Source organism: Phascolarctos cinereus, unplaced genomic scaffold (genome assembly GCF_003287225.1).
Source record: "Phascolarctos cinereus isolate Bilbo 61053 unplaced genomic scaffold, phaCin_HiC Scaffold_9;HRSCAF=440, whole genome shotgun sequence".
Taxonomy (NCBI): Eukaryota; Metazoa; Chordata; class Mammalia; order Diprotodontia; family Phascolarctidae; genus Phascolarctos; species Phascolarctos cinereus.
Genome location: NW_027556402.1, coordinates 76353113 through 76374598, shown reverse-complemented (window position 1 = coordinate 76374598; position 21486 = coordinate 76353113). Strand labels below are relative to the sequence as shown.

Genomic DNA, 21486 nt, shown 5'->3' with positions numbered 1-21486 from the left:
AACGCTTAGAGATGCACTTTTGTGGTAGCAAAGAACTGGAAACAAATTAGATGCCCACAGTAGCTGGACACGGACAAGAGCTGCACAAGCTGAAGAAGCTATGTCACGCGTTACCTACAGCGATGGAAAGGACCCGTATTAATGAGATGATTAATACACTGAAATAATAAAACAGAGCATCTATGTCTGATAGCATCACCATTTCATAGTGTGATGTTGCTTCACTTTCTCCTTTTGGCTCCATAAAAAGCATGCACTTTTATGGAATTTCTGACTGGTTTACATCTCATTTAAGCAGAACATCCCTGGCTTTTGAGGCACCACAGACCAAAAAAAAAAAAAAACACAGTTCATAAGGGAATCATACATTTATAGCCGGAAGGGACCTCAAAGTCAATCTAGCCCAATCTCTTCATTTTATAGCTAAACTTGAGCTATGAAGAAGTCACGTGACTTTCGTAGGGTTACACAGCTGCAGTAGCAGCCTGTCTCTGAGAAAATTGCCTTGTGAGACCCCTCTATAACCCCTAAAAAGCTTGACACAGGCTTCTGTGCAAAGGTGTTAATTGGTATGTGGCCTTCATAAAGCACGATTACAAGAGGAAGTGAAATTTTCTCTTTTCTTCAGCATTAAATCTTTAGAACAGGATTCTTAACCTGAGGTCCTGCAGACCTATGGCAAGATTTCAGATGGCCCGTGAATTTGGGTGGAAAAAAAAATCTTTATTTTCACTAATTTAGCATTTCCTTCAATTATTTAAAAATATTATCCTGATAAGGGGTTCATAGGCCCCTTTTTACAGATTGTGAAAAAGGATTCATAACATAAAAAGGTGTCAAGAACCCCTGCTTTCAAAGGTTTCCTCCTAACAGACTCATCTTAAGTAAGCTCTCCAATCTATTGTGGATTTTTTTTTAACCATATCATGACATTTTAACATTAACAAACCACATTCTAGATTGGGAAAATGCATGGCCAAGGGAACAATGGAATCTAGTGTGTCTCCAGAGCTGAATTTTTCCATACAGAAAGTGACATTTTATGGCTTGACTTTTAACCAACTGCTTCCCACCACTTCCTTCTTATTAGCAGTTGCTTCATCTCAGTAACAACTGTTTAAGCAGCAGCAGCAGCTGTAGGGTAGAGCTTGGGTAAAACTAAGCTGACACCTATTTGAGGGAAGATTTTTATTTTTATCCTTAAAAGGTCATTGCACACAGGGTAATAACAGGAAGGATGCCAGCAGCTGGTTCCCTTCCTAACTGGGGCCCCAGCTAAGACTGGCTGACCCTGCTGTTACTACTGCTTGAGTAACAGCACATTCTGGCAATGCTTGCCCACTTGAATTATCTCCAAGAGTGCTATTACAATTTATGGCATTAATGGTGGGGAGGAGGGGAATGCATGCTTCACAGTCCTTTTCCAGAAGAAAACTGGGACCTTCTGGGCACCAACAGGCCCTGTGACATTTGTGATGTGGACTCTGGCAATGGTGTATTTGAAGCAATGTCTCTTGGGTTTCTCTTTCTTTTCAAAATACCAGATCAGAAACACCGGGCTGAGTGATCTTCTTGAGGTTCCCCCTCCTCTTCTACAAAAAGTCAGTCTTGTATAAAGCAATGAATTTGGGAGTCTGGAAAACCTGGTTTCAAATGCCGTGTGAGATACTTTACGGCTGTGCGACCCTGAACAGAGTCATTTAAATTCTATAGGACTCAGTTTCCATATCTGTAAAATGAAGGGGGTTAACTGTGATGACCTCTAAAGCAACTCTAAAGGTATGATCATGTAGAAGTTAATTATTGTTCTTTAACTTAAAGAAATTAAAACAACTTTCAAAAATCCCCCAATTCTGGTGTGGATCACCTCCATCAAAACTCCTTAGACTTCTGTGGACTAAAGAGCAATTTTCATAGTCATGGCAAAGTCTGATGGCAAAATGTATTGCAGTCTGTTTCCTATCTTTCTGCACAGTCCTACAGACTCAGTACATGGCTTCTCTCACCTTCTACAGTCTTGAGTTTTTCTTTAAAAAAATAAAGTTTTATTTTCCCACATGATTCTAAAAGTTTTCCACCACGTGACACTGCACAAACGAATGTGGCTATAAGCACTTTGGGCCTTAAAATAAATTGATGAAGACAGAAATGCTGCTCCAAGGAGTCTGGAGTTATAGAAAATCCCTGGGATAAAGAATGACTCAAGGAAATTTCAAAGCAAAATAGAGGAAATTAAACTTATTTTTATAACAAAAATTCACATTAAATAACTATTTTTATACTTATATAATTTGATAGTTAGGGACGACTAGGTGGCACAGCGGATACAATGTGGAGCTTGGAGTCACAAAGCCTCATCCTCCTGAATTCAAAACCAGCCTCAGACAGGCAGTAACTGTGTGACCCTGGGCAAGCCACTTGACCCTGTTTGCCTCAGTTTCTTCATCTGTAAAATGAACTGGAAAAGGAAATGGCAAACCACTCCAGTATCTTAGACAAGAAAACCCCCAAACAGGGTGACAAAGAGTCATAGAGAACTGAAACAGCTGAACAACTACTTTCGTATTCTAAACATGAAAATGTCACTGGTCAGGCATATAATAAGTGCCTAACAAATGCCTGTTGATGGACTGATAGGGGAAGGGCAGGTAGACTAGTGGGAGACAAGAGAGACAGGAGGTAGCACATGCCAGATGGGTGAAACCACAACTCCCCACTGGACTGTGGTGATGACAGCTCATGTCCTCAAAACCCCAAAAGGCAGTACCTCTCAGGCCCCCACAGCCATCACTGAAGGGAACCACCCTGGAGGCATTCTGACTTGGCAACTGCCTCTGCAGCTCCTACAGCCCTCCTCCCCTCTCTTTAGTTCTCAGTAAACCACATCTATGGAAAACCTGGAAAAGAAAGTTGTTGCCACCAAAATGCTTGGGGCTGTCAAACAGTTCAACATCAGATGGTTTTATCAGTGCAAAGGACATTAAGGAAGATGCATTCGACATGGGCCTTGTTTTTTCACCCTAAGGGCTGTGGGGTCTTTCCATCCGACTTGAAGCTGAAACCTCCCATATGTGGTGGCTCCCTCCATTAGAATGTGAGCTCCTTGAGAGCAGGGACTGTCACTCTGACTTTTCTTTGTATTCCCAGCACTTAGTAGAGAGCTTCACACATTATAAAGACTGGACAAATGCTTTTTCATTCCTTCATTCCCAAGAAACATCTACTCACATCATGCAGAAAAGTGGGATTTTCATGGAATATAGTTTGGAAGATGCCAGTGGAAAGGAAGGACTCTGAGGTCTTAGAGGTATAAATCTGTTTCCTAGGTGATAGGGGCTTATCTCTCAATTCAAAAAAGCAGGGGATTTATTTTATCTTTTCTTCTTTGTACTACTCCCTACCTTAGACAGTTGTCCCAACAAAAAAGCTCTATATAAAACAAAGGTGATCTGTGAGTTGCTGTTCTTTGGAATACTACTAAGCAGCCTGGATGAATAGTCAATTTGTTTACTCAGTTATTTTCTACATATGGCCAAAATAAAAACCGAGGGGTAGGCAGTCCAGTAATTGTAGTGAATTCCTGTGGGTTTCTCTTGGCAACATTTCTTATTTCACTTCCTCTTAAGTAAAACTCTATATTTCAAATAGTAATTTTCTGGAGAGGCAGTAATCATCCGTTTTGTGCCGGGACAGGGATTGAGATTTATACGGGAAACCAGAAACATGGAGAATATTGGCCCTTAAGACACCTAGGGTTGTGCTGCCACTGACTTACACAGGCTTAGGATAACTGCTGATTGTTAACTTTTGAGTGTGAGCATTTATACCTCAGAAATCAGCAAATGCAACAAATCAGGGCTTGATCTATATCATTCTGTTAATTATCCCAACTTAAGAAAGTGATGGAGAAAATGCTAATAGTGCAAATGAAAATTAAAAGTGTGTTGTTTGTACCAACATATCACTCATGGGTGAGTGTGTGTGTGCATGTGTGTGTATGTGTGTGTGTGTGTGTGTGTGTGTGTGTGTGTGTGTGTGTGTGTAACTCACAGGGGTGAAATCATAAATCGTTTCAAGTATTCAAATAATCACTTAAATTATCTTCCTTACAGGGTTGTGGTGAGGATAATGCAGATAAAAACTTTTTTGGTAGTTTACCCCTAAAGGCACATTCTAGCTACGTGAGTTATTTATTTAACTCACAGGCCGTTGATGCAGTAGATAGATGGATGGGCCTGGAGTCTGGAAGACCAGAGTTCAAAATTGACATCAGACACTTACTAGCTCTGTGTGTCCTTGGGCAAGTCATTTAACCTGTTTACCTCAGCTTCCTCCTCTGTAAAATGAACTACAGAAAGGAAATGGCAAACTACTCCAGTATCTCTGCCAAGAAAACCCCAAACGGGGTCACCAAGAATTCAACAGGACTAATACAACTAAATGACATTTAAGTGGCAGGTTAAGTTCTTAATTAATCAGTCATTAAGCATTTATCAAGCATCAACTATGTGTAGTGGAGGACATTTCTGCACATCCATGAAATCACACTTAAAAAAAAATTCTTTTAAGTAGCTGCTTTTGTCATCATTATTATTTTAGATACATTTTTAACAAATGGGAGAAAGCAAAAAAAGTTCTTCATTAACCATTAATTAGCTAAGGAAAGGAATGAGAAATTACCTTGTTGCAGTCCTCTGGTTAATCAAGGGTTACTCTTACTAGTTTTTGTGGGTACAATGCTTTCTTTTTAGTGTAAAACACCCCTATCAGGTAGCAACTGTTTTGTACATCAATAAATATTTCCTGATTGATGGGATTGTTTTAGACCCACATACTAAAAAGAGAAATTATAATCTCAATATTAAAAAATAATTTTAAAAAATAACCATTGTGATATAAGTTCTATTTTGAGAACTACCATGGTTAATTTTCAGTCTCCATAGAAAGATGGTTTTTGAAAAATAAAGGAATTTGGTAAATAATATGAAAATGATTCATAAGCACCTGGCTCTTGTGTATGCGATTTGATTGCAATGGGAAAATTTCAAATGGCACATTAATTATCTTTTTTGAGGGTGTTTTTTTACTTAAGAAAAAATTAAAGCACAGAAAGTGGCACATCAATTTTCATCAAAAAATAAAGCCTGTTTACAGTGAAAATTATATGAAATTGCAGAATAATATATTGATGTTAAATCTCTGGAAATTTGTTTGCATGACATTTGAGCACTGAAAAAAAAGAGTTGTTATCTTGCCTAGGGCCACACAACTACTGTGTGTGCAAGGATCTCAAAGGCTGAGCTCGCTGGTCAGTTCATTACTCTAAACTGCCTCTAGTGAATCACTGCAAACCACCAAGTCCGATCACCAAATAGTCATTAAGTGCTTGCTATGTAAAAGACACTGTGCTTAATAAGTAATAACTTAAATAATTAATTCTAAAGTATTCCTCTTAATGAAAAATGCATATTGTAATTACGGCATTTGTTAGAGCAGGTGTTTTTCTTCCATTGTCAAGACTGAATCAATTTAATTATCTCTAAACTAGGGCTAAAGGATAGATAGTGTACAGCATCATTCTATACCATTCATATAATTTGCTCTTCCATTGACTCTACCCAGTGTGACAGCTCATCGGCTATAGCCCAGGAAAAAATGATAAAGGAGAAGTACTTGGAGAAGGGGTGATTTCCCGAAATATTCCTTCAGGGACTATTATAAAGACTTGAAAATGACAGTAGGTCTAGTCATGATATTTGTAGGGAAGAGGCTCCTGACATTCATCTCAGCCAGGCCTCATCTCTTGTTTCTTTTGTCAGTCAAAAAAGACTGGGTTTGACTGCTCCACAGTATCAGTGTGGTCTGCAGGGACAAGATAAGAAACTGAAAAGGGGGAAGAGAGGGACTTACAGAACAATTATTAAAGGGAGCACAAGAAAGTATTTGAATTCACGCCCAAATTTTTTCACATGGTGTCTGCGTCTCACAACTTGATTGGGATTCTGTCTCTCCCCAAACTCAGGGTACCTCTAAGGGTCCATGATCCTATGTCTGGTATTATATCTGCGAACACTGCTTTCCATTGTCAGGGATGGATGGAGAACTGGATAGAGCAATGATAACAACAACAACAAAATACTGAATTTGATGGGCAAAAGAGCGCATTTCCATAAACCTGAAGCAACATCTTGTAAGGCCTTCTTCTAGACAATGGGCTCACTTACCGGGGAGAGTACTGTGAGCCCCTAGGGGCTAAGTCAAACTGATTCCAGGTTGCAAAGCCCATAATTCTGTTGTTCTGAGGTGGTACTCTAAATACTCTAGAGGCAGCTATGTGGGGCAGTGGATAGATGACAGGATGAAGGGCCTTAAGTCAGGAAGACCTGAATTCAAATCAGACATCAGACATTTACTAGCTGTGTGATCCTGGGCAAATCACTTAACCTCTATATGCCTCAGTTTTTTCAACTGTAAAATAGGGATTTCAGCTGTAAAATAGCAGGATTATGTGAGGATCAAATGAGATAATACATGCTTATTCTCCTCTTCTCTCCTACTACTTCCCTATATTCTCAGAGATAGATGATACATTCGCAGGGACACAGGTGGGTTGGTGAAAGTGGGAAGGGGAGGGATCTTAAAGATATAAATAACAAAACAGCACTTACTGACCACCCAAAGTATTTTCAGCACTCAGATAAATGAAATTAATTACACAAAGTCTGCAAGTGATTTTTGAATCTATTTAGGCTAATGATTGGCAGCTGCTACTCTGAATGTTATTTAGCACCAGCGAAGACAAAGCCAAATATATCTAATAGATGAATAAATGATAGCGTATCTATTATACGTATTTATACACACACACTAAATCACTGAAAGAAAAAAAAAACCTTGACTTTTTCTATTTGTTTCCAGCTCTCCTTGCTACATTCTAAATATTACTTCCCTCGTATGTACTTCCCTGTCGTCCATCAGAAAAAAAAAATGCCTGTCACTACCATGTGAGAATCAAATGATGTTACACCCCATTCCAAGTTCTATTTTGTACCTTGGCCCTCCCTTCCCCCTCCAAGAATATCCAAACATAGCAGCTAGCAGGTTCTGTTCAACCTTGTGCAACACCAAGTCTGTAATTACTTTCAGTTCTAATAGGCTTCGTGCTGTAAGCTTGCACCGGTTTGTCCAAGACCATACATCAGATGCACTATAAACCTGTAAAATAATCAAACGGTTTCAAAATTCCATTTTCCCTTGACTAGGTAAAGCTTACTGGATTCTGTTCCCTAAACCTAATATCAAAGATTACAAAGGAGCAGTCTCCCCCATACCTCCTCCTCCCCCAACTTATCTTGATAACAGGAAACTTTAAATTTTATCCATTTAGGATAAATGACTCAAAATGGAGTAATTTTAACAAATTACGGCAGTTTTCAAAATGCTAATCGAGCCCCTACTGTTCTGGTCTCTCTTGATACTACATAGGAGGTAATTCTGACTATATTTAGAAACAACACTGGTTCCAGGCCATCTGGTATATAATTTACGGGAACAGCACTCTGTACTGTTCTGTAAACATTACCTTTCTAGAATAAAAACATCCACATGAATAGAAATTTTTTTTTTACCAGGGTCCAGGCCGTACCTAAATCTCCATCTCCCCACGGCACTTCAAGCCAGCTACTATTTAGGTACAGCCGACTCATATCACTCTATGAAAATAAAAATCCCAAGTCCTTTGGCAGCCAGGTTCTGTCATCCTGTTAAGGAGACAGGCTCTCAATGTAATATGACCTTTCACCTCGTAAACTGTTGGTTGGAAAGAAAAACAACCCTCTGAATGAATACACTACATTTGAAAACATACTGACCATCCTCTTTTTTTCTTATTTATAAATTTCACCTGATCATTAATAGTTTTACAGAGTAATTCTACATCCACAGCCACTGTAAAAATGAGATTCTCTCTTTATAAACTGTTAGACTGTATTCACAACTTAGTTCCTCCCACAGAAGCAAAATGGAGAAAAATGTGGGGGTTCAACCCTGAGAGGTCAAACATTTTTTATGCAGACCGGAATCTATCACAAGCACTTGGGCTCTAGCTTTCCCACAGGAGAAGGGCTAATACTTGTCTCACCAAGGGCTTTAGAGGGATTTGTGTCTCCAGGGTAGATGATCACTTATCAGGTATGTACATAGCAGCTGGATGGTAGAGTTGAGAGTGTACTGTAATTAGAGTCATGAAGACCTGAGTTCAAATCCTCCCTCACATACTTACTAGCGATATGACCCTGAGCAAGTCAATTAACCTTTCATAGCCTCAATTTGTATTTATGCACGTATATGTGTGTGTATATACATACATATACACACAGAAGTACTATAAATACCAAACCTTAACATACTACATAAAAGTTAGCTGTTATTATGTTGTGGTAAGGATTCCTTCCTGTGTCTGAGTTGAACTTGATAGGCACTGAGGTCCTTTCTAACTCTAGAATTTTGGGATTCTGGGATATGGTTGAAAAATGCCTTTCCAAACCAAGATTTCAATCATCATCACATTCCCACAAAGCTGTAACATTTCTCAGTCTGAATTAGCTTGCCCTTGGGTGACAGGCTGGCCCCTTCTTGGTGCAGATTACTGGCTTCTTTCTATGGATAGGCACGACACAGACCCTCTTGTGAATGCAGGTCAGGTAAGCGTATGGAAGGATCATTGTGAATCTATCATAACCAACTAGAAAAGTAAATCGAAAAGCTTATGTCTTACAGGTCACATGATATGCCCTACAAGACAGCAGTATATGTGTGCATATACATATACATACACACACACACACACACACACACACACACATATATATATATACACGTGTGTGTATGTATGTGTATGCATACATGTGAACATACATATGCACATACAGTACGGCACCTTACCATATACCATCTATCTGTGGAAAGAGCACTAACCCTAGGGTCAGAGGACTTGGGCTCAAATCCTGCCTCTGATAGCTACTACCTATGTGGCCTTGGGTAACTCACTTAATTGCCCTCATCTGTAAAATGAGGGACAAGGCAGCCTTGGAGGTCTCTTCCAGCTCTAAAGCTATCACACTATGATCCTCTATCAAAGTCTGACTTCAGTTAGCATTGTGGCCAGGAGGTGACCACATAACAGCACAGTTTGAACTCTGGCAAGTACTGTTCCTTTGAACAGACTTTGATGATTGATGGGCCCAGGGATGGGCAGTATATCTACTGCCTGAAGGCCAGCCTAGATTATTTCTCAGAGGCTCATCACTATAAAGTTCATTACTGGCTTATGAATTTTTTTTGACACCACAGCTCGTCATCCTGACCAATTGCCACCAAGCAGCACATGAGGCACAAGAGCTCTGGGAGAGGCAGCAATCTCCAGAACACTGGTCTTGCCTCCAGCCCAGTCATCATTTGGGGGAGCAGATGGGCCAGCCACCTCCCCCAACTGCCACAAGCCGGCCCAGCTGAAGCAGTGGGGTACCCTGAGGGAGAGATGGGAGCCAGCAAGTACCAGGCAATTCCATCGCTTTGACCCTGATGAAGACCCCCAGGACCCTGAGCCCAAGAGCTTTGGGAATAGCGATGCTTCCAGCTCAATGCCCCCAGTCATCATCCTGAGAAGTACCCCTGCAGAGGAAAAGCCCGGCAACTGCTCCTTCTGGGTTTACAGCCATAACTACTGAAGATCCAGTAAAGAAAGTTCTTAACACCAAAGACCCAGCCATGGCAAATGGTTCAGCATCAGGAACTTGAGATCACTTGATCAGTGGAAATGACACTGATGATGGGGCATCAACCTTTGCTGTGTCACTGCAACCTAATCAGTTCATTCAGCAGTTTGTGCTGCCATTCATATACAAAGATGCTACAGCTGCCTTACCATTGGAAAGTTTTGTGCGTGATGTTATTTTCAAAAAGACCAGGGGCAGAATATCAATTTGTGGAACTCTACCAAGGAACGGACTGAGTCACAGACTGGGTAAATAATCTGTTCAAAGTCACACCACCGGAAAGCCTCAGAAGCAGGATCTGAACCTAGGTCTTACTGACTCCAAACTGAAAATTCTTTCCACTATGCCATGTTGCTGCTAAAAAAATCATACTGATCAGCACAAATCCATCACCTCTGCTGGAAATAAGTACCTGCAGTCCATCAACTGGCCAATTATCAAAAGAGGCTGAAGCATGATTGTTTATCATGTATACAGCAGGATCACAGAATAATTTTAGATAGTTGTTTTTTTCAATTCACTACAAACCTCAAACTTACCCAGTTTCAAAACCTAGATCTCATTTTTACCTAAGGTAGACCTAGGAGTTTAATTATGTTGGCAACTCTCCCTGACTATCTCCAAGTCCCAAAAACCTTAGGGAAAAATTATATTTAATATCTGCTCTTATTCTATCTTCCTAAAATTCAGTTTGCTTCATATGTTCAACCTGAATCTGCCTTGGAGGAGAAGGGAGTGGTGAGAATTGAGCTGGCATCCTTAAGGAACTGGGGGTATTGAGCCAGGCTAAGATGTACCTCTCCCCACTACTGCTGCTGTTGAAATAAGCATATACCTGCTTCCTCCAGGCTATTTTCAGAGTGATACTGGTTCAAATATGAATCCATGGATTTTAGGGGGAGCTGGAAATGCCGTTGGTATTTGTATAGATTTGAAAGGAGATCTGACTTATTATAATCAATGCCTTGTTTCTCTGACCCTCTATTTACCACTCTAAACCTTACTTATCTAACTAGCTAAAGGTATTGCCCCTGAAGGGAACAAACTGCATGTAATAGTTTGCTCTGTTTCATTTGAAAGAAGAAAATCAAATAAAGTAAGAAACTGTGACTTCCCACAGAGATATTCAAGACAAAGGGAGCAGTATCTACAAAGACCCTCACCAGAAAACAGCGTGAAATCTGAGAGAAATAGGCAAACTGTAAATACTCCATTATGGAGAGCTGAAATACACAGCTAAGTCCAACTGTCATTTTAACCAAAATATCAGATTCATCCCTCCACAAACCTTTGATTATCTAAAGAAAATTGGCTTTTAATTGCTTACAGAGATACATTTCTTCTTCTTTTGTTTTACCTAATCTTTGGTAGAGTTGAGTTTGGACAGGAGAAATTATTATTTCTACATTCAGTGGTTCTCAAAGTGTGGTCTGTGGACACCCCAGGGGTCTCAAACATCCTCTTGGAGGGACTGGAAGTTCAAAACTATTTTCCAAATAATACAAAGACATTTTATGACTACCAAAATACTCCTCCCTTTTCCAATTAGATATCTCTGAGGCCAAATTTTCTTCATAAATTTCAACCCAAAAATATCACAACAGATTGAACAGACATGAGAATCCAGCTACATTTTATTAAGCCAGACATTAAAGAGATTTGCAAAAATATATTTTAAAATGCCACTCTTCTCACTAAAGTTTTTTTAATATAACTTCTTTTCATTTTTAAAAAGTTATATGAAATGGATTTATTTTTAAATAAATAAATTTTTAAAATATCAGTTTTAATTTCTAATAAGGTAAAGAGAGATAACTTGCTTAAACAAAAGCTTTTAGGGTCCTCAATAATTTTAAGGGTGCAAAGGGGTCCTCTAACCAAAAAGTCTGGGAACCTCTGTTATAGATTAATGCTCAAATCTTTATCTCTAGCCCCAGCTGCAAGTTGGCCAAGTTCACCTGTGTGTTCAGCTGGCCCCCCAAATTCAAAATATCCAAATAGAACTGATCCTCATTATCTTTCTCAACAAATTTGCTCTTCCTTCTGCCTTCCCTAGGAAGGTACAACCATTCGTTACCCGAGGCTCCACCCAGGTTCAAAAATGAGGAATCATAAATAGTAAAATGTTCACATATACATGGCAAGTTCTCATTTTCAAGGTATTGTCATTCATTATTAGACTTTTACAGTCATTATCCTCACTAAAAGCCCTAGGATGGGTTCTTAGCCTTTTTTTCATGTGCCATGGATGCCTTTGTCAGCTTAACAAAGTCTATGGACTCCTAATTAGAATAATGTTTTTAAATAACTGAAGGAAATGCTAAGTTTCCATTAGAGAGTAGTGAAAGTGAAGACCTAATCTTTTCCCCCACTCAACTTCACAGACCTCCAGGTTAAGTAATAATCCTTACTTTCCAAGGGCAGAGGAAATCCATGTATTGTTATCCCATTTTACAGATGAGAAGAAACAGTTTTAGAGAAGTTCTGCAATTTGCTCAAGATCATGGAGCAAGCAAGTGGCAGAAATAGGGTTAGGGGCCACGTCTTCTCATCCTGCTGGCAGTGGTCTTTCCATTAAGCCATACTATCCTCTCGCAATTGTCACTGTCCAAGTCCAGACCTTTATTATCTCATGCCTGGTATAGTTCAATCTCTTTCTGATCTCCCTGTGTTCAGCCACTTTCCTACTTCCCTTGCAATCCGTGCCAAAATGGTAATGGTATAAAATACCACCAGATCAGCTTTCATTCTGATTGTTACTTCTAATCCCAGTTCCCCACTGCCAAAAATATAAAGTCCAAGTCCCCTTACCGTAAAATTCAACTTCTACCAAGTTCTACCACAATTTGAATGCCACTCATTCTCTCTATGCAGCCTATTGCCCAAATTAAATGAGTTTTTATTGTTACACACACACCCACACCCACACCCCCCCACACACACACCCACACACCCACACCTGTACTTCCCACACCTTTGTTCATGCTGGTTCCTCTTCCTGGAATGCCTCCTTTACTTGTTAAATCCAAACATTCTTCAAGAACTTGCTCAAATGATCCCTCCTCTTTGAAGCCTTTCCTGAATTTCTCAGAACTCTCATAGGCAGCTAGGGGGCCAAGTTCACAGAGCACTATCAGGAAGTCAGGCAAAGACCTGGGTTCAAATCCAACGTCAAACACTTCCTAGTTGTATGACCCCAAGCAAATCACTTAACCTTTATTTGTTTCAGTTTCCTCAATGATAAATGGGGATTTAATAACCCCCTACTTCAGCGGGTTCTTATGAAGATCAAATGAGATATCTGTAGCACAGTAAATGCTTGCTCTTTTCCTCTTCCCCCCAATATCTCCTTTTTTGGGTAACACAATTAATATCTATCTTTGAAGAATTCCTATTTTTTAAAAAATATCTCCCACCTCCTGGTACAGTGCTCTGAATTGCTCATTAACTATTTGTCGAATGAATGTAGAAAAAAAAAGTGGATCAGCTCCTAAAAAATGGATAGATAACTGTATTTTGCAGAGATTTAATAGCTGTCTACAATTTGATGTCATGTATATATTGAAATTTTCAAAATGATAATGGCGCTTTTATCAGTCTTTTCCAACAAATGAATATCTGGTGTCAGTGACATTATTTTACTATTACTTTAGTTATTTGATTATTAACAATAATAAAAAACTCTTTCGAAATCAAGAAAGTAATAGTTCTCCAAAAATTTTGGAGCCATGATTTTCAGTATGCCTTTTGTCCATTTGCCCAGAAGAAAGGCTGAACAAACATATATATATATATATATATATACACACACACATACATACATACATGCATGCTATGTATATATGATGTGCATGTATGTATATATATGTATATGTATATATGTATGTATATGTACACACATATATAATCTTTCCTTTATACTAACTCTATTTGTAACTTAACAAGACCTCCCCCCAAAAAAAATCTAACTCATCTCTTTCTTCACTCACTTAATTTTTTATTTTTCTACCCCATGGAAAATTACATAAGCTATTCCTGTGATTTGCTTGTGTCTATCAACTATTGAGCTGAATGATTACATTTTTTCCTCTTGCTTTTTTTGAACTTTAAATGGCTTCCCTTATGTTAGTTTACTTGATTTCTTCCTTCTGTAATCATTAAAGTAAGAGGTGAGGAAATGGAAAAGAAAAAAAAAACCCAGAACTGCCATTATCAGAAACTTATTACCAGAAGGCTGCCCATTGAGTGATGCATTGAAGGAGGACCTTCACACATCAATTAAATCAGGGCATCTTTAAAAACCTGAATGAAGTGAGCTAGTCTTTCCCAGCCAATACTATAAAGGCATACTTTGTGCCTAGCCAAAACATGATGTTATTCAGAGAAGAGGGCCTAGGCTCAAGCCCTGCCCCTCATATATACTAATAGTGTGATCCTGGGCAAGTCATTTAACTTTTGTTAGCATCTGTAGTAAACAGCATTCTGAGACTAGAATTTGAGAGAAATTAATGATGTGTATGAGTGCAGGGAGTTTATATACCCGGAATTCCCTAAGCAAATCATGTGTCCACAACCCCCAGAGGTAAATAATACTTCATGTTCCTTAAAAACATGGCTGATCTGTAGTCCCTTATAATAATCTTAAATATAAACTGTTGTGTGGTATTTCAAATCTTTGTGTAATTATTGTTGAATTCGAATAGTTTACCATTTCCCATTTAGGTCTTTTTCAAACATTTCACTGTTTTCTCCTGAAATAGATAACACTCCATAATGGTCTTTGTTTTTTGAAAATATCAATCTTATTTCCCTAATTTGTTCAGCAGCCTTTATTCATCTCATATAATTATTTTTTCTTTCTGTTTAGAACTTCCCGTCTGTATAATGAGGGAAAGTAATTGCAGAAATATTTATGACTTAGATTATGCTCTTCCTCCCTGGATCCAAATGACATTGACCCCCTTCGGGCGGTCCATTTTGTTTTGCTTGCAAACCTACTGGGCCCTGATGAAGGAAGGAAGAAGACTTTGCTCTCCTTGCCCCCGGGTTCAGGCTCACCCAGAAACAGCAAGGTGAACAGCCGGAATGTATAGACTTTGCCTCTGCAATCAATAATATGCACCCCCACAGAGAGGAGGGTCAGTCAGCTGATGCATCTTCCGGTTAGGAGTGCAAAACATGCAAAACAAAATAAAACCGAACCATCCTTGCCCCCCTGGCCGGAGCCTACGTTTATGTTTCCGAGACCGCATTGTGGGAAAGCATCCCGAGCATAAGGGATTTCTGCAAAATCGAGAGGACGTGGTCGGGGCCCCAGGAGATGGTGAAAGAGCTGCTCTACTAACCTTGACTGGTCAGAAGACCCCAGCTAGCCTTTCGCTTGGAAGGGCAGTGCTCCCCGCTCTCTAGCCTTCTCTTGGGGAGCACCTGCTGAGCGCCGCTCCCGCACGCCGGGGGCTGGACGCCTGCAGACATTCCGGGGCTCCAGGTCCTTCCAGCTGCGCTCGGGGCGCATCGGGGTGCGGGGCCGCTCGGCGCAAGGAGCCCGGGCCGCGGGATATCGAGGGACTGTGTTCCCCCTCCCCTCCCAGTATGTTGGTTGCACAAAAGAGCCTGTGTGCTTACACCACGCAAAGGCCACGGCACAGAACGCGGTCCAGGACCACTTCGGGGCGGGCTAGTGGGTGCGGGACGGGGGATGGGCAGCAAGCATTGCACCAGCATCGGCTATTTTTAAAAGCAGGGACTCAGCTGAGTCTCGGCGGGAGAAGGGTTGAACCACTGACAAGAGGTGTATTTTCTTGGAGGAAAAAGGCGGGGGGGAGTTGAGGGAAGGAGGAAGGAAGAGGCACGTAGGGGAAAGAGAGCCGGCTCCCAAGTCAGGAAGAACGGGGGTCAAATCCTGCCTATGATGTTCATTAGCCAAGGGCAACTGTGGGCAAGCCGTTCACCTTTCTTAGTGTCCAAGGCGCTATGCGAACCTTTTAAGGCACATACCCTTCTCAGTGCCATCAATATGATGTGTCCCGGGCAAGAGACTGTGGCATCCAGGTGCTGTGTGACCCTGGCCAGGTCATTTACTCTGTGACCCAGGGCAAACTGCTCACCTTTCTCAGTGTCCCAGGTGCCGTCTGACCCTTTAAAATACTCCCTCAGTGCCGTCTAGGTGTTGTGTGACCCCGGGTATGCCATTTACTCTCAGTGATCCAGGTGCTGTGACCTGGGGACTTGGGCAAGTTACCCTTTCCATGCCACATAGATTGTATGTGTGACCCCAGGCAAATAATAACTTTGCAGTGTCTCCAGGGGCAACCCTCAGAAGAGTCACAGAACTGCATAGATAAAGGTTTCCTCTACTTCAGTGAAATCACAGTTCTGGATAAAAAATAATGGGAGTGGAAGGCAGGAAAAAATATTGGATGGCTTGGGGCCCAAAAATCTCAGCCCAGAAGAGAAAGAAACTATTTTAACTGTCCTTCATCATGCTCACCAAATAAACCACTATATGGATGAGGTCAGCTGGCCAGCTCTAGTGGTCAACCAGTAAGAAACTTATTTTAGAATTGGTTCCAATCCAAATTCACAGCCTTCTTACTGATGTTTTAGTGGGTCACGGTGGTCTAGTTCCTATGCCAGAGATAAAAATTGCAGAATGGACATGTCTTTCAATTATGTGTCATGTATGTGGAGTGGTTATTTTGGGAGGTCATTTCAACACCTTGAAGAAGACTGCAGTCAATTTGGGTCCAGCTAGGCCTCACACTTTTAAAAAGCCAGGAAAAATTTTTAATAGGAACAGGGGAAACCTCTGAGACATGTGACCGCTACTTGCTGGTATGTAAAGCTTGAACCAGATATGTGGTCTCTGAGTCAAGAGCTGTGACTGATCCTGGACATTACACCCTGGATTAACTGGGCTGGTGATCTTATTACAATAGTGACTTATTTGGGATGTGTTTTGATGGAAAAAGGATATAGGAGAGGGGGAGGGCTTGGAAGAGCTTTGATGTATTCTGCTGTCTATTATTATTAATAATACTCTGAGGGCTTTACCCACCCTCTGGTGGTGTATGCTGATCAAAACAAGGTGTTGGGATTGATCCTTTTTGGTACTAAGCTGGAGAAATAACATAACCTTTAGGGAGTTCTCCTTTACTTTTTTTTTTTTTTTAGGCAGGGGTGGATCAGGACCTGTGATTCCATAAGTATGAGGAAATCCTAGTGTGGAAACTTCTGCTGATGCAGAGTGGCAACTAATAAACAGTTTTAGACAGTTTCCTGGGAAGGCTGAGAGGCTAAGTGATTTGTCTAGGGTCACACAGCTAGAAAGTGAGGGGCAAGACTTGAATTCCGTCTTTACTCCAAGACTAACTTTGAGTCCGTTTCATATAGGATAATAGATTTAAAGCTGCAAAGCAATTTTAAAATCATCAGGTTCTCAAACCCCTGCATCTTACAGATGAGGAAACTGAGGCTGAGGGAAGTTAAGCAATTTAACCTGGATCACATAACTACTTTGTGTCTAAGGCAAGATTTGAACTCAAGTCTTCCTAATTGCAAATCCAACATTCTATTATGACACATAGAGCATACTTTTCTCAGAAATTACATAGTAAATATTTTCCATTAATTCAAATCAATTCCATTAGATTCATTAATTTAATTTGACAGAAATTTATTTTATTCCAGTGTTAAGGTTTATTTCACTATTTCATAAAAAAAAAAAATTGCCCAGCGAACACTACAGGTGAAAGTTCTTCATCTTGAATTGACAAAGATAGGTCCCTGGACCAGAGTTGTCAAACTCTAATAAAAACCCGGGCCACTGACTTAGAAACCACATATTAACATTATTCATGTTTTATTGTATTTTTATTTATTATGTTAAATATTTTCCAATCACATTTTAATCTGGTTCAGGTTGTACTGGGCAGAGTTGTGGCTTCATGTTTGATGCCTTTGCTCTGCAGTATACATGTGCTAGCAGTTATCTCAGATAAAAGATACTGCCTCCTACATTGCTATGCAACAGCCTGATTTACTGTTTCTCTCTGGGCAGGGCCAGTTTTATCTAAGGCAGCCCAAGTGGTTGACTCAGATTTTGTTAATCCCAGTTAGGGGATTAACTCCACACAGAGTGATATGGAATATAAAAGGGCAATGCTAGAGGAAGCAGTTGTTTTAGGCGTGTAACTTTAGATGGAAGGCATGGTCTATTGGGAGGTGTAATTTTTGCCAGGATGCCACTGTTCGAGTCTCTTCACCTCTCCTTTTCTAGGCCTCTCCCCTCTTCCCTGTCTAGCTCTTAAAAGTTGCTGGCACCCCAGGGATCTCTCAGTCTATTTATTCAGCCTCTTTTTTAGTCTTGGAGAAAACTACATTTCCCAGCAGGCCATGCAGCTCATTGTGGCTTCAAGTAGAAAGCCACAGCTTAGGCTAAGGAGCATCTACATTTGCCCTTTCCATTGATTATAATTTCCACAGTCAGAGCTGCTAGTTCAAATCCACAGGTGGGAGCAAGGTATGTATCTAGAAAAATGATATATTAAATGTTATTTAGTCTTTTAAAATTTTTATAATGAAGACAACTTGGAATTTTATGATTCTTTTGCTTCATTTTTATTGAAAAATCCAGACATCTTCCTTACTACTAATGTTGGAGCCAATTCTTGTTCCCTGGATAATTCCTGCCAATAATTTTGGCACTTGGGGTCTTGAAAAAATTCTGGTGAGGCAATCTCTTACTTTTTTTGGCTAAATAGTAAACAAATGTACATTGGAAACAGGCATATTCCTTTAGGGGTACCTCTCCATCCCCTAAGATGTAGGGACTGCTTTGACAGTATATCTAGCATAATCATATACATACATAAATATATATGCTAAGAAGCAGAATATATGTCAGAATTCTTTCAGAGGCTAAATAAAACTACAGACAAGCAAGCCTTTCAGAAAGCCAATCACAAAGTTCTGTACAGAAAGTTATTTTAAAAACAGTTAACCCTCTAACAGGGAAGAGATCAAAGGGTAGAAACGAACAGTTCCTAAAAGAATTGCAAACTGTAAACAACCATATGAAAGATTGCTCCAAATCATTAATAATAAGAGAAATGCAAATCAAAACAACTTTGTGGTTTCCCCAAGCACCCAACAAATTGGCAAATATGAAAACAGATGGGAATAGTCATTGTTGGAGAGGACTGGCATGCTGACGTGCTGTTTGGTAGACCTGTGAATTGGTCCAGCCATTCTGGAAAGCACTTAGAATTGTAAAAATAAAGTGACTTAAATGTCCATACTCTTTGTCGCAGAAATCCAATTGTTACGCATAGATTGTAAAGAAGTCAAACAAAAAAGAAAGGTTCTAGATACACCAAATTGTTTGTATTAGCAAAGAACTGGAAACAAAGCATACGCCCATTAATTGCGGTGAAACAAATGGTGATAAATGAATGCAATGGAACACTGCCTTGTGGTGAGAAACAGTGACTATAGTGAATTCGGATAAGCACGGGAAGTCACACAAAGTGAAGAAAGTGGTGCCAGAAAAACAATATACCTAATGATTACAATATAAACTGAAAGAACAATGAAAAAAATGAAACTCGGCATTGTGTAATTTATAACGATCAAGCTTGGCCCTGAAGGAGATAGGAGAAAACTTCCTTCTTCCCTTCTTTACAGAAGTGAAGTATGCTATGAGTATGTTACTTTGCATCAACAGACAGACTTTTAGTAGTTGTGCTATAGAACTGGCTTGTTGTTGGGGATTTTTTTTTTCCTTTATCTTGTTTTGGTTCTATTTTTTTTTTTACAAAGATTACTCTTTGGAGAAGGCAAGCTTACATTTAGAAATTTTAGAGATGTAAAAACAAAAGATACCAATAAATCAATTATACATTCAGTCATTTTTCAGTCTTGTCTGACTCTTCGTGACCCTGTTTGGGGTTTTCTTGGCAAAGATACTGGAGTAGTTTGCCATTTTCTTCTCCAGCTCATTTTACAAATGAGGCAAACAGAATAAAGTGGCCTGCCCAGGGTCACACAGCTAGTAACTATCTGAGGCCATATTTGAACTCGGGAAGAGGAGTCTTGCTAACTCCAGGCCTGGTGCTCAATCCATGACATCACCAGACAGATGAAGGGAAATTGACCATACAAAGTCACTGTGAAATTTGGGGAAATAAGAAGCTGGTTAAACAAGAAGTAGAGACATTTATATGTGTCCAGTGGAAAAGCAGAACTGATAACAGGCCTGAAGGACTGGTGTTGAGGCCAGTCTTGGTTATTACTTTTCATAAATGTGTTAGAAGAGTGTTTGAGTGGTGAGATATCGAAGTGTGCAGATGTCACTAAGCTGTATCGGGTAATGATTTGTCAAGTTGATAGGGATAAATTGCAGGACAACCACCTGAGCTTCTTTCTACAAGTGGGTAGAAAAGTGGCAGATCAACTTTAGTGGAGACAAATGCAAGATAATGCATTCATGAGAAGATAACCCAAATTAGAGTTTATAAACTGCGGTATTATGACTCAGGAAAATTATGATTTGAGAATCTGGGCAAATTGAAAACATCAGACTAATAATGTGCTTTTCTGGCTAAAAATGATAGGAACTAGACCAGTGATTTCATTGGTACAGAAGACTCTAGTGAGGAGTTTCCTGTGCCTATGCAGGTCAGCACATTCCTGGCAATTTGTAGACTAGAAAAATGCCTAGAGACCAGAGAGGTAAAGTTACCTGTCTAGGGTCACACAGTGGGTATATGTTGCAACCTAGGTATTCCTGGTTCCAAGCCACCTCTATCCAATACTGCAGTCCAGACTGCCTCTGTCTGGACAAAAAGGCTGGGTATCATTAGCAAAGTTCATGAAATCAATAAGATCATTGTTCTAGAACCTCAAAGACATCTGGTCCAACCTCCTCATTTTACAGATGAGGAAACTGAGGCCCAGGGATGGTGAGTGATTGTGGTAAGATTTGTCATATTGGCTAATAAAGTCTGTCCAGTCATCTGTCCAGAAATTCTATTAAAAGCTCCAAGGTTTGGGGCAGTCACATTATAGCAAATGCTTTGCTTCATTTTTCAAAATAATTTTATATGACTTTCAGGAAAACAAAGCTTTGCTTCTTTAGAAATTATATCATCTTGCAGGGGTTGCTTGGGAAGCCTGTTCATGATGAAATTAAGGATTACAGGCTTAGATGGAAGAAGCCTTCGAGACCATCTCATCCAAACATTTGGTTTTTATAGATGTGGAAACTGAGGCTGAAGGAGGTAGAAAGGCTTGCTCATAGCTGCATAGATCTTATATACACATGACTCTTTATAAAAGGAAATATTTCTTTAGTAGTTAAATCCATATATTGTTAACGTGTTTTATTTGTAAATAAAACAGAATTAGAGAAAGACATGATTTAAATTTCAAAATTGTGAGAGATTCCTATTTTACCTGATGATTCCAAACTTTCATTCTGGTGTGGTAGTATGTGGGAGAAGCCATTATTCAGTTGTTTGCAAGGCTGTTTTCTTTTGGGGCTTAGAAAATAAGCACATACATTTAAGAGTTAAGGGGTCTCTTTGAGGTGCTCTATTCTTCTATCTTTCTTTCTCTGGCCCGGTCAAACATGGCTACCTGAATCAGTTGGCTTGATAATGGTGATGGTAGAGGGTAGGTTAGGTCTAGGGTCGGATTTGACTCTGCACAA

The 21486-nt window shown here is 39.9% G+C and overlaps 1 protein-coding gene across 3 annotated transcripts in view; it reads right to left on the bottom strand.

The window, feature by feature from the left end:
- Nucleotides 1-21486, bottom strand: part of ASB5 (ankyrin repeat and SOCS box containing 5) — a 102539-nt gene that overhangs the window by 20990 nt on the left and 60063 nt on the right. The window contains exon 1 of one of the 3 annotated variants that reach the window (XM_020997876.1): nucleotides 15122-15515. The exons of 1 other annotated variant lie outside the window; for it this stretch is intronic. In XM_020997876.1, coding sequence (XP_020853535.1) covers nucleotides 15122-15500 — 379 coding nt within the window. In that variant the 5' untranslated portion in view covers nucleotides 15501-15515. Of the gene's footprint in view, nucleotides 1-7645; nucleotides 7722-15121; nucleotides 15516-21486 lie in introns of those variants that run through there. One more of the 3 variants, XM_020997878.1, reaches the window with a different exon arrangement.